The 11,810-nt window shown below is 43.6% G+C and overlaps 2 protein-coding genes across 2 annotated transcripts in view; one reads left to right on the forward strand and one right to left on the reverse strand.

The window, feature by feature from the left end:
• Positions 1-4,461, forward strand: part of LOC118334468 (ski-like protein) — a 22,844-nt gene extending 18,383 nt beyond the window's left edge. Inside the window, exons 7-10 of the mRNA XM_035670384.1 lie at positions 666-728; positions 773-1,047; positions 1,780-2,010; positions 4,043-4,461. Coding sequence (XP_035526277.1) covers positions 666-728; positions 773-1,047; positions 1,780-2,010; positions 4,043-4,303 — 830 coding nt within the window. The 3' untranslated portion in view covers positions 4,304-4,461. The remainder of the gene's footprint in view (positions 1-665; positions 729-772; positions 1,048-1,779; positions 2,011-4,042) is intronic.
• A 2,574-nt stretch (positions 4,462-7,035) lies between these two features.
• gpr160 (G protein-coupled receptor 160) overlaps positions 7,036-11,810 on the reverse strand; it is a 7,995-nt gene continuing 3,220 nt past the window's right edge. Inside the window, exon 2 of the mRNA XM_035670746.1 lies at positions 7,036-11,284. Coding sequence (XP_035526639.1) covers positions 10,346-11,233 — 888 coding nt within the window. The 5' untranslated portion in view covers positions 11,234-11,284 and the 3' untranslated portion in view covers positions 7,036-10,345. The remainder of the gene's footprint in view (positions 11,285-11,810) is intronic.

Below are 11,810 nucleotides of genomic sequence, written 5' to 3' on the forward strand. Positions count from 1 at the left end.
GGCCTGTGCTTACAAGAGCATCGCTGCTTCCTGTCCGCAACGATATGCACGCCATTAGACATTAGGCTGGTAAACACGCTCTCTCTGTCACTCTCTCTCCACTATTTTCTTCTCCTCCCCGTCTATTCTGTGAACATATCTTTCTCAAACCACACGGTCTTCAGTAACCGCTCACACATTGCCCCTCTGCAGCTGCGTACATGTGTCCTCGCCTTGTGGAGCAGTGCCACACCGCATGTGTTGCATCCTTCCTTTCCCATTCATGTACAGCCTTTTTTAAAGGCCCACAGTGAAGGGGAGCAGCCAGAGTTCTGCAACAGCAGAGGAGCCCACGCCAGAGCAATGAGCTCCCACACGAGGCCTTTTATTCCTTTTCTATTCTTTCTCTGGTGTCTGAGGGCTTGCACGCACACTGAATTTGGCGTGAGTGCTTTGCCTTCCTCGCGCTGTTCTGCCCATGCCGTACCTTGCGTCGCACAGCGCTGGAGAAAGCAGGTGCGAGCGTTCTATCGCAATGTTTGCGCAGCCGGTGTTACTAAGCGTTGCGCCGGAAGCCAACACCAGCCGCAGCTCTCACTTCCTGTCTCTCAAACCACCTCGCTCTCCTTTGAAAAAAAAAAAAAAAAACTCCTTCCTTGCATCCTTCCTCTTCTTCTCCTCCTCAGATCTTCACGCGTCGCCCTCCCATCTCTGCTGGCGCCGGAGGGAGGCCAACCCCGGATCCCAACGTGCCCCTGCGCCCTCGCCACCCGGAGCGGATGCCAAACGGCAGGCAGTTTTCTCCATGCGAGACAAGCCAGCCTGAGCTGCAAGAAAGCCCACCCACAACCCCGCCCACACCCTCCGCCTCCACCACCTCCTCCTCCTCCTGCGTCGTTGTTGTCGCCGGTTACGGAAGTAGCGGCTAAGGACACAGGCAGCGCTGCAGTGGTGGTGGGGGGGCAGGAGGATGACAAGGACAGGATTGTTGTGGAGATCATGCAGATGTACAGCAGGCAGCAGGAGAAGCTCAACTCCACCCTGCACAAGCAGCTGCAGCTGGAAATGGTGAGTTGGCAGTTAGAAAGACCAAGATAAATGAGCCCCTGACTACACCATAACTGCGCTCGCATATTAAAAGCGTCCTTGACGTAGATGTGGAGGTGATGTTCACCTTCCACCGACCCCTCCGTCTCTCCCTGGTAACGCCTAAAAAGATTCAAAAACCTTCGTTTCTGGTTGGTTCTGCGGCTCCCCAGTTTTAATGTAAATCACTAATATAAAACATCATTTTATTTTATTAAAATACTGGTTTCATTTCAGTGTGTACATATGGAAATAGAGTTGACCTACATTAGAGTACATCTACTGCTGAATTATTTCAGTGTATTAAACCCCTCCAAAGGGATCTGGAGAGAACTTCATTTGTTCAGTGATTGTGAGTGATTCACCGTTAAACAATATTGGTTACAAAATGTCACAGACAGAATAAAATATAAGCAAATTGTGCTTTTAACCAAAAAATAAGTTAAATCTATATACACAAAACTTTTATTGCGCATTGTCTATATCCATAATCCCACTGAATGTGTTAAAGGTCAACACACAGTTTTTGATTTTTTTCTGAATTAGTGCAGCAGGGCGGCATAAGCAGTAGAAGCTTACATTTGAGTCCCTTGTGGCATCAAACATCTGACCTCCCTTTGGAGGGGCTGAATGTAAAGCATTTTTCTATGCAGGGGTCATTGAAGTATCACATTATTATTGTTATTTCCCTTGACTTAGTCTCTGTGTCTTCAGGAGCTGGAGGCGTTGCGTGGGGGCGAGGCGGCGAGGCTACGGGAGCTGAGCGCCGAGCAGCGCGAGCTACGCTGCGAGCTGGAGGCGGTGCACAGTGAGCAGGCGCGGCAGCTCAGCCAGGCCCGCCAGGAACAGCTGGAGCTGGAGACCCGTCTGGAGCAGCTCCGACAGCAGGCCTGTGCCTGCGAGCCGGGGGCACAACGCCAGCAGGAGGCCCACTACACTGCACAGGTAAGGAGGGGAACACACGCATGTACACCGCCGACTTTGGCATCAGAAACGGTCAGAGTGAATCACTGTGACGTATACAGTGTGCATATTGGCTCGCATCGCTTAACATATGCCATTTTTATCTCAAAGACATTGCAGGGCTACGCTCCAGTGAATCAAACTCAAACTGAGGAAGTGCAGTACAATACATATTAAACGTTACATTTTCTAAGCATTGACAACCAATAAATGCACTTTGTTTACCATTTATTACCGAGAGTAATACATTGGTGAGATTGGTGAATTGCAGGTCAGCTGTCAGTTGATTCCAGTGTGCTTCGACCAGGGGATGTCGATTTTTAAATGTAAAAATATTTTGAGCTCCCTCTTTTAAATGTTTCCAACAGATAGTGGCGACGCACTCTGAGATCACACGTCACCCACATATTTCCTCTTAAGGGTAGTGGAGAGTTTTCTAGATGTGGTCATAGTCTATCTGTGATTGAGAGTTTCCCAACTAAATCACTTAGTGTGTATGTGAATCCTATGAGTCACGATGCTGTTGACGTACATGAACACACTTTGTTTGGGTTTCCACTAGACTTAATCTTGAGATAAGTTGTGTTATGTTGGCTCGAGATCAGGGCTGCAGTATCCCTCTCCTGCCCCGCTCCACTTGGTATCAAACTCAGGATGTCTGCCAGTTTAGGAGCAGGTGTGCAAGTGTATGTGTGGGTATGAGATTAATGCCGGCCTGAAGCTAGGCGCTGTCTGAAGTATTTTACCAGTTTTACGGAGTGTTCAGAGTGAAAAAACAGCGGTGAAGCTGTTTCTCACAGGTGTATTTATACTGTACATCCTTTCTGGTTTGACTGACAGCACATTGGTCGTGACACTAGACCAGGATCCAAAATTAACACCCGCCGTGTGCCAAAAGTGGGTTAATTTTGGGTTCGGTGGAAAAATAAGCTGAGCTCAGGGCCAGGTGGCTGGTAAATGATGCCGTGTGTTGTTGTTTTTTAATGTCTACCACTGAGACTAATGTGATCATCACTGTCAGCACTACCGATCGTGTAATCAAATCAAAGCAGCTCACTATTATCTGAGGCTTTCTAGACAATCTCTGTCTATGTTTTATTGTTTTTGCCTTAAGAAACGTCTGCATTACATGTTATTAGAAATGTGGCGACAGATTCCCTGTGTTAAGAAAACATGAAAACGAAGAGGAATAGATAAGGTTTTGACTTTTTTTTGCAAGAGGTGGCGTCTGAACGATGCCAGAGCCCCGACATCCTGGCTGAAACATGAAGCTCAAAACTATAATGCGGTTTACGATCGGGACAAAATATTTTCGACTGGATAATTTGGTTTTGTTTGCAGTCACAAAATACAGTACAACAGCAGTAGATAGCCTAGTACTATAATACTAGCTAACTGGTTTTCAGCTGCTGTTTGTTTATGTTTAGGGTCTATTTTGTGTATGTGTTACTGCGTCTTTTTAGTTTTCTATAGGAAGAGAAAATTATCTCTGAATTTTATTTTTTTAAATAGTCTACAAACCACATAAGCACACGTTGACGATACAAAAATGCTCACTATAGACGTCGGCAAAAATAAATTAACAGACAGTGCTAAAAGTAAAACAATAAAAAGTTAACCACAATAGAATGTTTTTTTTCTTTCTTTTATTTCACTTGTGCGGTAAAAAGAGACAATCAATCATGAAAGATGGGAGATTCTCCATATAGTTTATTTTATCTTATTTTCATCTCTTAATTATCTTATTCCTTAGTGACCAAGTTATCTTTTCCAGAGTTACGCAACTTCTGAGAGCCACAATCCAATCTCTGGAAATCTTAATGGAGTTTTGTGTTGTGCAATGCCGAATCATTCCTAGTCATCACAGAATCTTTTAATACGTCTACACACCAGCACTTATGACAGACTGTTGTTAAATGAGATAATGCGTTCGACTAAATGTCTTCTGATCTGCTGTAGGCACAAGTTGACCTCACGTCTGTCTGTCTCTCTCTCTCCTCGTCTCCTTCCCCAGTTGTCGGAGCTGCGTCAGAGGCTGGAGCAGGCGGAGGCAGACCGGCAGGAGCTGCAGGAGGAGCTGCGCAGGGAGCGGGAGGCACGGGAAAAGCTGGAGCGTACAATCACCCAGCTCAAGCAGCAGATGGCCCAGTCTGGCACGGTGGGAGGCAGCCCCTCTCCTCCTCCTACCCCTTCCACCGGACTCCCTAACGCCCACTCCCCGCTCTCCTCCTCCTCTTCCTCTTTCTCAGAGGCCCCAGCGGCTGGCCAAAAGTAACTACCACCCCTCCAGGCGCCTCCCTCCCTCCCTCATTCCTCTCCCAATCACCCGCCAACTCTACAGACACCAAAACAAAATCAGCCTGAAGCAGAAAGGAGGTTCAGCCATCTCCTCAGCTCTTTTTAAGTTGTGCATTCTCCCCCTTCCCTCCCTTTTATTTCAGTGTAGGACTGACTTTTGTTTTTGTAATTTAACATCACTTAAAAGAAAAATGTTATGGGGTTTTTTTTTTGTGGTTTTTTTTTTTTTATTACTCTTTCTTTTACCCCTTCTTCCTCTCCTTTAAACAGGTATTTAAAGATTTTTTGGGCATGTCATGGTTTTGATTTAAATTTATAATTTTTACTGAACTAGGCAATGCTCACAAGACCGGAGTTTGGGGTCAAGTAGAGGACCGACTCAACCCACGTACTATTTTTTTTTTTTTTTCTCTCACCACGATTGTCACCCCTCCTCTCCCATCTCCCTCCTTGCTCTCTCTGGATTTTGGAGCTAATGACTTGGAGATTTCAAGACTTCAGGCTCCACGGACGGTCAACTTCATGCTACTACCTGGCACAGCAAACTGGTGCCACGGACACATAATGGCGCCTGATTGTGTGCCCCTCCCCTACTCTTTCTGTGCGTGAAGCCCAAATGCTCAAGTACCAGCGACTCGCAGGAAACTGCATGGAATCTCAATGGTTTTATTTTGGTTTGTTTTTTTTTTTGGCTCCTTATAAAATACAGAAAGAAAAGTGTATCAACATGTTAAAAACAACAAATCTATATGGAGGAGAAAGACCTTTACTGTACAAAAAAAGACAGATGTCGTTTAAAAACCTCATAAAAATATGCCAATAGTGACGCTGAGCTTGAAATGAGTGTTTTGACTGTGACCCCCCCCCCACACACACACACAAGGTAGCTAGCTAGCAAATCGGTCTGGCCTGGACCCCAGCTGCTCCTCACACAGACTAGCTGCCCCTTCTTCACTCTGCTGGGCAGCACCTGGACTCTTCTTGTCGCAGACCAAACAGTCTGTGGTTGATCCGCCAGCTGCCCAGGTCTGCTCTAAACCCCCCCCCCCCTTCCACCGCTGTACGCTAGCGCCATTGCCCTCTGCTTGAAAACTCTTTTTAACACCCACTTTGGGGCTAGACAGGAAAACACTGCTGTTTTCAGGCTTGGCATGAAGAAGCTCACGAGCAGTGTTATGCACTTAACGTGCTCTCCTCCCCCAGAATCCCCTGGGAAAGGAATGTGTCTGGACACGGGGGCTGGCTGAGCCGGTGTAGCTTTTCTAAGAAAGAAGAAAGGCAGAGTCTCACATGTGCGGTAGCTGTACTGTGTTACCATACGACACCCTTGCATGCCCGCACACACTCGAGTATGTCAGTGCAGTCCAGGCATTCAGGCAGAACAATGGCCCCAGCGTTCCCAGCAGATGATCAAAGCCCCAGTCTGTCCCTGTTTTCTGGGCTTTTTTTTTGTATCATTTGACTTCATTGTTAGCAGACGGTTTTATCCCCACCCTGTTTGTCAGAGCGGCATCTAAGAATGTGGGTCGCAGGTGAAAGCAGTTAGTCCAGGGTGGTTTCGGGCCTCGGGTCTGGCCCCTGCTTCACGTTATTCTGCCTGGCTGAACAAACAGCGCCGGGCAGGAAGAGGAAGAGAAGGGAGGCGAGGATTGAGGGGAGCGCTCGGGGGACTGGTGCACTCTTCCCCGCGGCAGGCTGGGTGGCCCAGACGCCGGAGGTACAGAGGGGAGCCCTTTTTGTTTCGTGCTGTCAGAATGGGGGCAGCTGTTGTTGTCTGGGGGCCTCTGCCCGCTCCTCGGTGAGACTGTACAGGATCCCCCAATCTCTAAACAACCTCCCTCCCTCCCTCCTCTCCCACAAAAAAACGGCCGTCACTCACTCACACATACCCGTCCATCCATCTCCAGTGCCAGATCAGCTGGGGGTGGGCAGTGTTTTGTAGATGCCCAGGAGAGCGAGCAGACGTCCAGCTAGAGAAAGAAGAGAGGACTTTTATTGTGTCAGTTGCCAGGCAAAAGCGCTTTTTATTGCCACTAAGGAGATCCCTGTAAGTGAGTGTGCGTGTGTGTAAATAATTGTTTAAAAAGAGAAGGGGATCGGCCTCAGCTAAACTCTGAGCTTTTTTTATGCATCTGCTATAAATGCAAATTGATAGACATTCCACTGTGCTCCATCCTGTTCGATGCAGATTTTCTTACACAGCTTCCCTTTACAATAACAGACCTTAAAGACCGGGCAGAGTACAGTTGTGGTTTGTTGATAAGTCATGAAAGCAGGTGCAGGTGCAGACCAGTGAAATCAAACCCATGCCGCAAATGTACACTCTACTGTTGTTCCATTTAAACCTTTATTGAAATTATGAAAGAAAATATTTAACGTATTAACTAAAGATTTATATTCACTTTGTAAATACAGTAGTCATTAATATATTAACTGTTCTTATATGAAAAATCTTCAAAAGGTTATATAAATTGGACCAGAACTAAAGGCTTTGGAGGTTTTTTGCTTTCTTTTTTAAAAAAGTGAACTTGACTTTTGTCGAGTGGATATGGGGGAGTGAAACGCATGGTTTACTGAGACATGATGCAGGACAAAGGCATAATAGGAAAATAATACTTTGTTACACACTTTCCCCACTTTCTGAACTGATGCATTTGTTCTTTTGTGGATTTCATCTTGACGGACTGTTTAACGTGTACTGTAATGAGCTTTTTTCCTCTTTGTTTAAACCCCCCTATCCCCCTTTGAGCTAAATTGAAAAACAAAACATTTGTTGAAGAAAATGCATTTTGGAAAAAAAGAAAACAAACAAAAAATGATTTTTTTTGCATGTTTTGCTGCCCCTTTATGTTTTTTTGTGTCACCGGGCCACTCTATCAATCTGTTCATTGTTTTAAAAAAAAAAAGAAAAGAAAAAGATGTCCCCCCCCCCCACACATAATGCACAAACTATTGAGATGGCTCATATGCATGAACATTGAACATGTGCAAGTTTTATATCATTATTGGTTTAAAGGTTGGCTAAATATAAAGTCAGATTATGAAGAACATAAAATGTAGCCTTACTTGATTTGGAAATTGATGTGAGTGAGTGTGTGTGTGTGTGAGAGAGAAAGAGAGTGAGTGTTTGTTGGCCTCCCACGTCTGACTGAAGCACAGCAGCTTTGAAAAGGGAAAGAGAAAAACTTGCTCATGTAGCTCTGGGTGTGTAGTTATGTTTTCTGATTCTGATCATATATCCTCGTCTGAATGTGTTAACATCCCTCAAAAAGATAATCAGTATTTTTATTGACTTAATTACCTCTTCAGCAGAACAAAAAATACAAAAAAATCCTTTTTAATTCATCACGTTAGCAGATAATCAGTTATCTCTGATTTTTTCTTTCTGTGTAATTTGCATTTTATACACAGGAGGGCGTTGTTTAGCTTCTTTAATTGTACACCATAATGAAAAAGGACTAAATGTAAATGAAAAGGGAGATAAAATCCCTTGTAACACGGTGTGCTGGGCCTTTTTGCATTTTGCAGTGTTATGAGAATTTGGATATGCTTTGTACAGAGTTTTTACAGGTGTGAAGTTTCCCCAACTGACTAAAACAAGGTGAAAGGAGCACGGCTTTTACCATGTGAACACATTTGAATACAGGATTTACATACCCATTGCCTCCCGGCTACGTAAGGAGGAAAATAAACAAAGTCCAAGTTGACCTGTTAATACTGTTGCAGGTGGTATATGCTTTGTAGTTGGATGTTTAACTTTCAACCAGTAATTATTCTACGCCCATGTGGGAGAAGTAGGAAGTGGGGCTGCGTTGGTGATTGATCACACAGATCACTGGTTACTAAGAGGTACACCATGTTTTAATTTATACACATCCTGTTATAGATGAAAAAATATTCATGGCTTGGCTAAAAAGAAACCCCTTTCCCGCCCCCTCCAATGCTGTTCTGAAACATGAAACACAGTGTCTGTGTATGACCATTGCATACTACGTTGCCAATACTACAGTGTGATGAGACTTTTGTTCTTGCATGAATCGAGACACTGTTCTCCTACCTCATGTTGTGATATAAAAAGATGTTTTTTAAGCAGAAGACACTGCATCTCTAACTGTTTATCATTGATATTTACTAGTAAATTACATACCTGTAAATGCTTTTAGCTAATACCTCAGTTGTATCTAGTGTTTGTTTTTTTCTGTTTTTGCCCTCTCCTGATTTCAAATCTTGTAAATATACCCTGTATAGACAATGAACTTGGATCAAATTCAAGTAAAGTTCTGTAGTGTCAAACCCGCTGTTGTCCTTTGCCTTTCTTATTCGCTGGTGAAGCTGATTTTTGTCCTCATAACTTCCTTATTGACGAAGGATTCACACATTTGCACAATATACTAATTTAAAGTTATCAGAGCTGCTGATGTGTTTTATTCATTTATTTATATTTATTTTTTTATTTCCATGTGCAACCATATAAAATCAACATCTAAACATTGTACAAAAGTCATATATCAAATATAAGCATCAGTTTATCATGATGAAGTTTAGCTCAAAGAGGTATCACAGACATATAGAGGCACACAATTAACCTTATTTAAATCCATATGCAATCAGCCATTAGTTTACCTTTACACTTCTTCATGACCCCATCACATTTGTATACATCTCTTGTCTCCCATCACACACAAAGTATATAGTTGACCTTCTCCCCTCTTTTGGGATTATTTAAAAGTTATGTCTTTAATCAGTAGCGGTAACTGTAATATGACTTATTGTTGAAAACATCAGTCCTCACTTAGAGTTTGGCTGTTATGCCTTCCATCGAACAGACACTTTATAACCTCTCCCTCCAATATTGGACAGTAAGTGGCTTTACATTTTACATACACTGTAATCATCTTCTTTACAATCAGCATATCAACACACTGAAACAAGTGGTGCACACACACACTTTAAAAGGCCAGTGTGAAACATGTAGGAGGATCCACTGACAGAAATGTAATATAATATTCATAGGTATGTTTTCATTAGTGTATAATTGCCCTTATATAGGAATGGTTGTGTTTTTGTTACATTAGAATGAGACGTTTTTATCTACAGGCGATGTGGGTCGCCTTCCGTGGAGGCCTCTATGTTGAACTACCATGTTACTGCAGCAGAAGTGACAAACCAAACACTGGCTCTAGATAGGGTTGTTCGCAAGTTATGTATCTGCTGTAGTTTCTCCCTCGCAGTTGGAAAGGGTGGGTGAAACAAGTGAGTTGTAATCTGCAATTAGATACCACTAAATCCTACACACTGGACCTTTAAAGTGAGTGAGTTAAAAAAAAGAGGCATCTCTAGAGCCTTGTACTTTTTATTTTAGAGTAGTCATTTCATTCTCTAGCCTGGCTGCATAAAGCTTGTCTTACTTAATTTCACTGGCCAGTACGAGCTAAATGCTAATAGAAAGCATTCTAACGTACTCACACCGAAGATGTAAACATGCTTTTGTTTGGCAGATAAAATGTTTCTCTTGACTAAACAAGCTTCCTTTTTTCAGACATCACCTGTTAATAACCTTCCAGAGAAATCAACAGTTATCTCTGTGTCCTGAATGTACGTATACGTATGTACGTACTACATGAGGCACAAACTGGGGCAAAATGTTTCCAAAGTGATTTTCATTAAGGTTTCTAATGTCCACCATCTTGGTTTAGCATGTTAATATTCGAACGTTTGCTTTAAAAATACATAAAATATGTTTATGTTGTACTTAATTCCTGCTAGTATCCTCACTCTGCTATGATTATATTGTATATTTGTTCATACTCCATACCATGCAATCATGGTCTTGAATCAAAACATATTGATCTGAATATAAATTTAAAATGATGATTGCATAATTAATCCATTCATTAACTGTTAATACATATCCCTCGTCATTGCCATTGATAAAATTTTTGTCTGGAAATACAAATTAGGATACATTCAGTTCTCAGCAGCTGACTCCACTTCTTCTAACACGTCCTGTTTGGTGCAGTCATGTTCTGTCCTCTGCAGCCGAGCTAAATTTAAATCTCCACTCACAGAAGCTGTCGGGAGGAACTGCTGCCAAGCCCTCCGCTAGCTGCGAGGCTGGACAGACCACACATAAAATGACTGCTATCAGAAGGCTGTTGAGGAAGCAGAGCCAGGCAGTGTTCAGACCCAGGTACGCAGGTATTCCCACAGGCAGCAGAAACAACACGACCAGAAAAAACAGGAATAGGGCCCATGTGTTCAGAAATATATGCAGGGTTTGGCGAACGACACTTCTTCTGGAGTATGTTCTACTAGGGTCTGTTATTTGTTGTGGCGGAGGATCTTTTGATAATCGCGTGCTGCACCCAGCATGCAACATTGCACAGCTCAGAGCCAGGAGGAGCAACATGGAAACCTGCCGGATCTGAGAGGTGTGGGAGACCCAGCAGTGGTGAATCTGGTTGTGAGACACATCCTCCAAGACAGGGTAGAAGTCAGACAGCAGGAAGACGTAGAGAGCAGTGAGGTACCACAGGAATATGCAGACTAACCATCTGGCCCTGCCGGTGATGGGTTGCAACCTCTGAGCGACCGTACAGAAATGGTCCACACCAGCTAAGACTACAACAGGCCACTGCATAGAGCTGTAGACTTGTCCGAAGATTTGAACCAACAAACATACATGGTACCTGGTCAGCTGCAAGCCCAGAAGGAAGACGTATCCATCCGTGTGGATGTGAAGGGCAGTGACAGAGAGGGTCAGGGCTGTGTCGACCACAGCGAGGGAAACACTGAAAACTCCCAGGAGGCTTTTGCAGATGTGGTTTCTCTGGAGAAACACAAGGCCCCAGTTGAGCAGACACTTTCCTCCCAGACCGAGCAGGATGGAGGGGACGGAGATATTCATGGCGTGCAGTCAGTTTTTAAGAAGACGTGCACCGGGGTCATTATGGAGCCTCTGCTGGGGAAACAGCACTTTTAAATTAAACCTTTAAAAGCTACAAAACTTGTTGGCAAAAGTTGCTTCTTTACACATCCAGCAGTTATGGAGCAACATTAGCATCCATTTGGAGTCATGTTTCTGTCCACCTGATGAATATAAGTCTAACATTCGCTCTTTTTAAGCTGTTTTTGGTCTATAACAAATGGAAACATCTGGTTCTCTTCTCCCCTTTGGTGCTGCACAGGTAGTGGAATGTGGCTGCCTGATGTGTCTGAAAATGCAGCTATAAAGGTCCAGTGTGTAACATTTAAGAGGATATATTGTCAGAAATGGAATATAATATTCATGGGTATTTTTTGTGTCATCACAAACGAAACTGTGGCTGTTAATAGGGCGTTTTGTCACAAGTTTCATAACCACTGTAGTTTCCCCTCAACACTTCACAGCCCGTTCTCATACCCAGATCATCAAATACAGACATAAGCAATGTTCAGTTACTTATAATCTGCAATTTTACGGCTAGATGCTACTAAATCCTACA

This window comes from Morone saxatilis, unplaced genomic scaffold, assembly GCF_004916995.1.
Source record: "Morone saxatilis isolate NCDOM2014 unplaced genomic scaffold, NCSU_SB_2.0 Contig23, whole genome shotgun sequence".
NCBI lineage: Eukaryota > Metazoa > Chordata > Actinopteri > Moronidae > Morone > Morone saxatilis.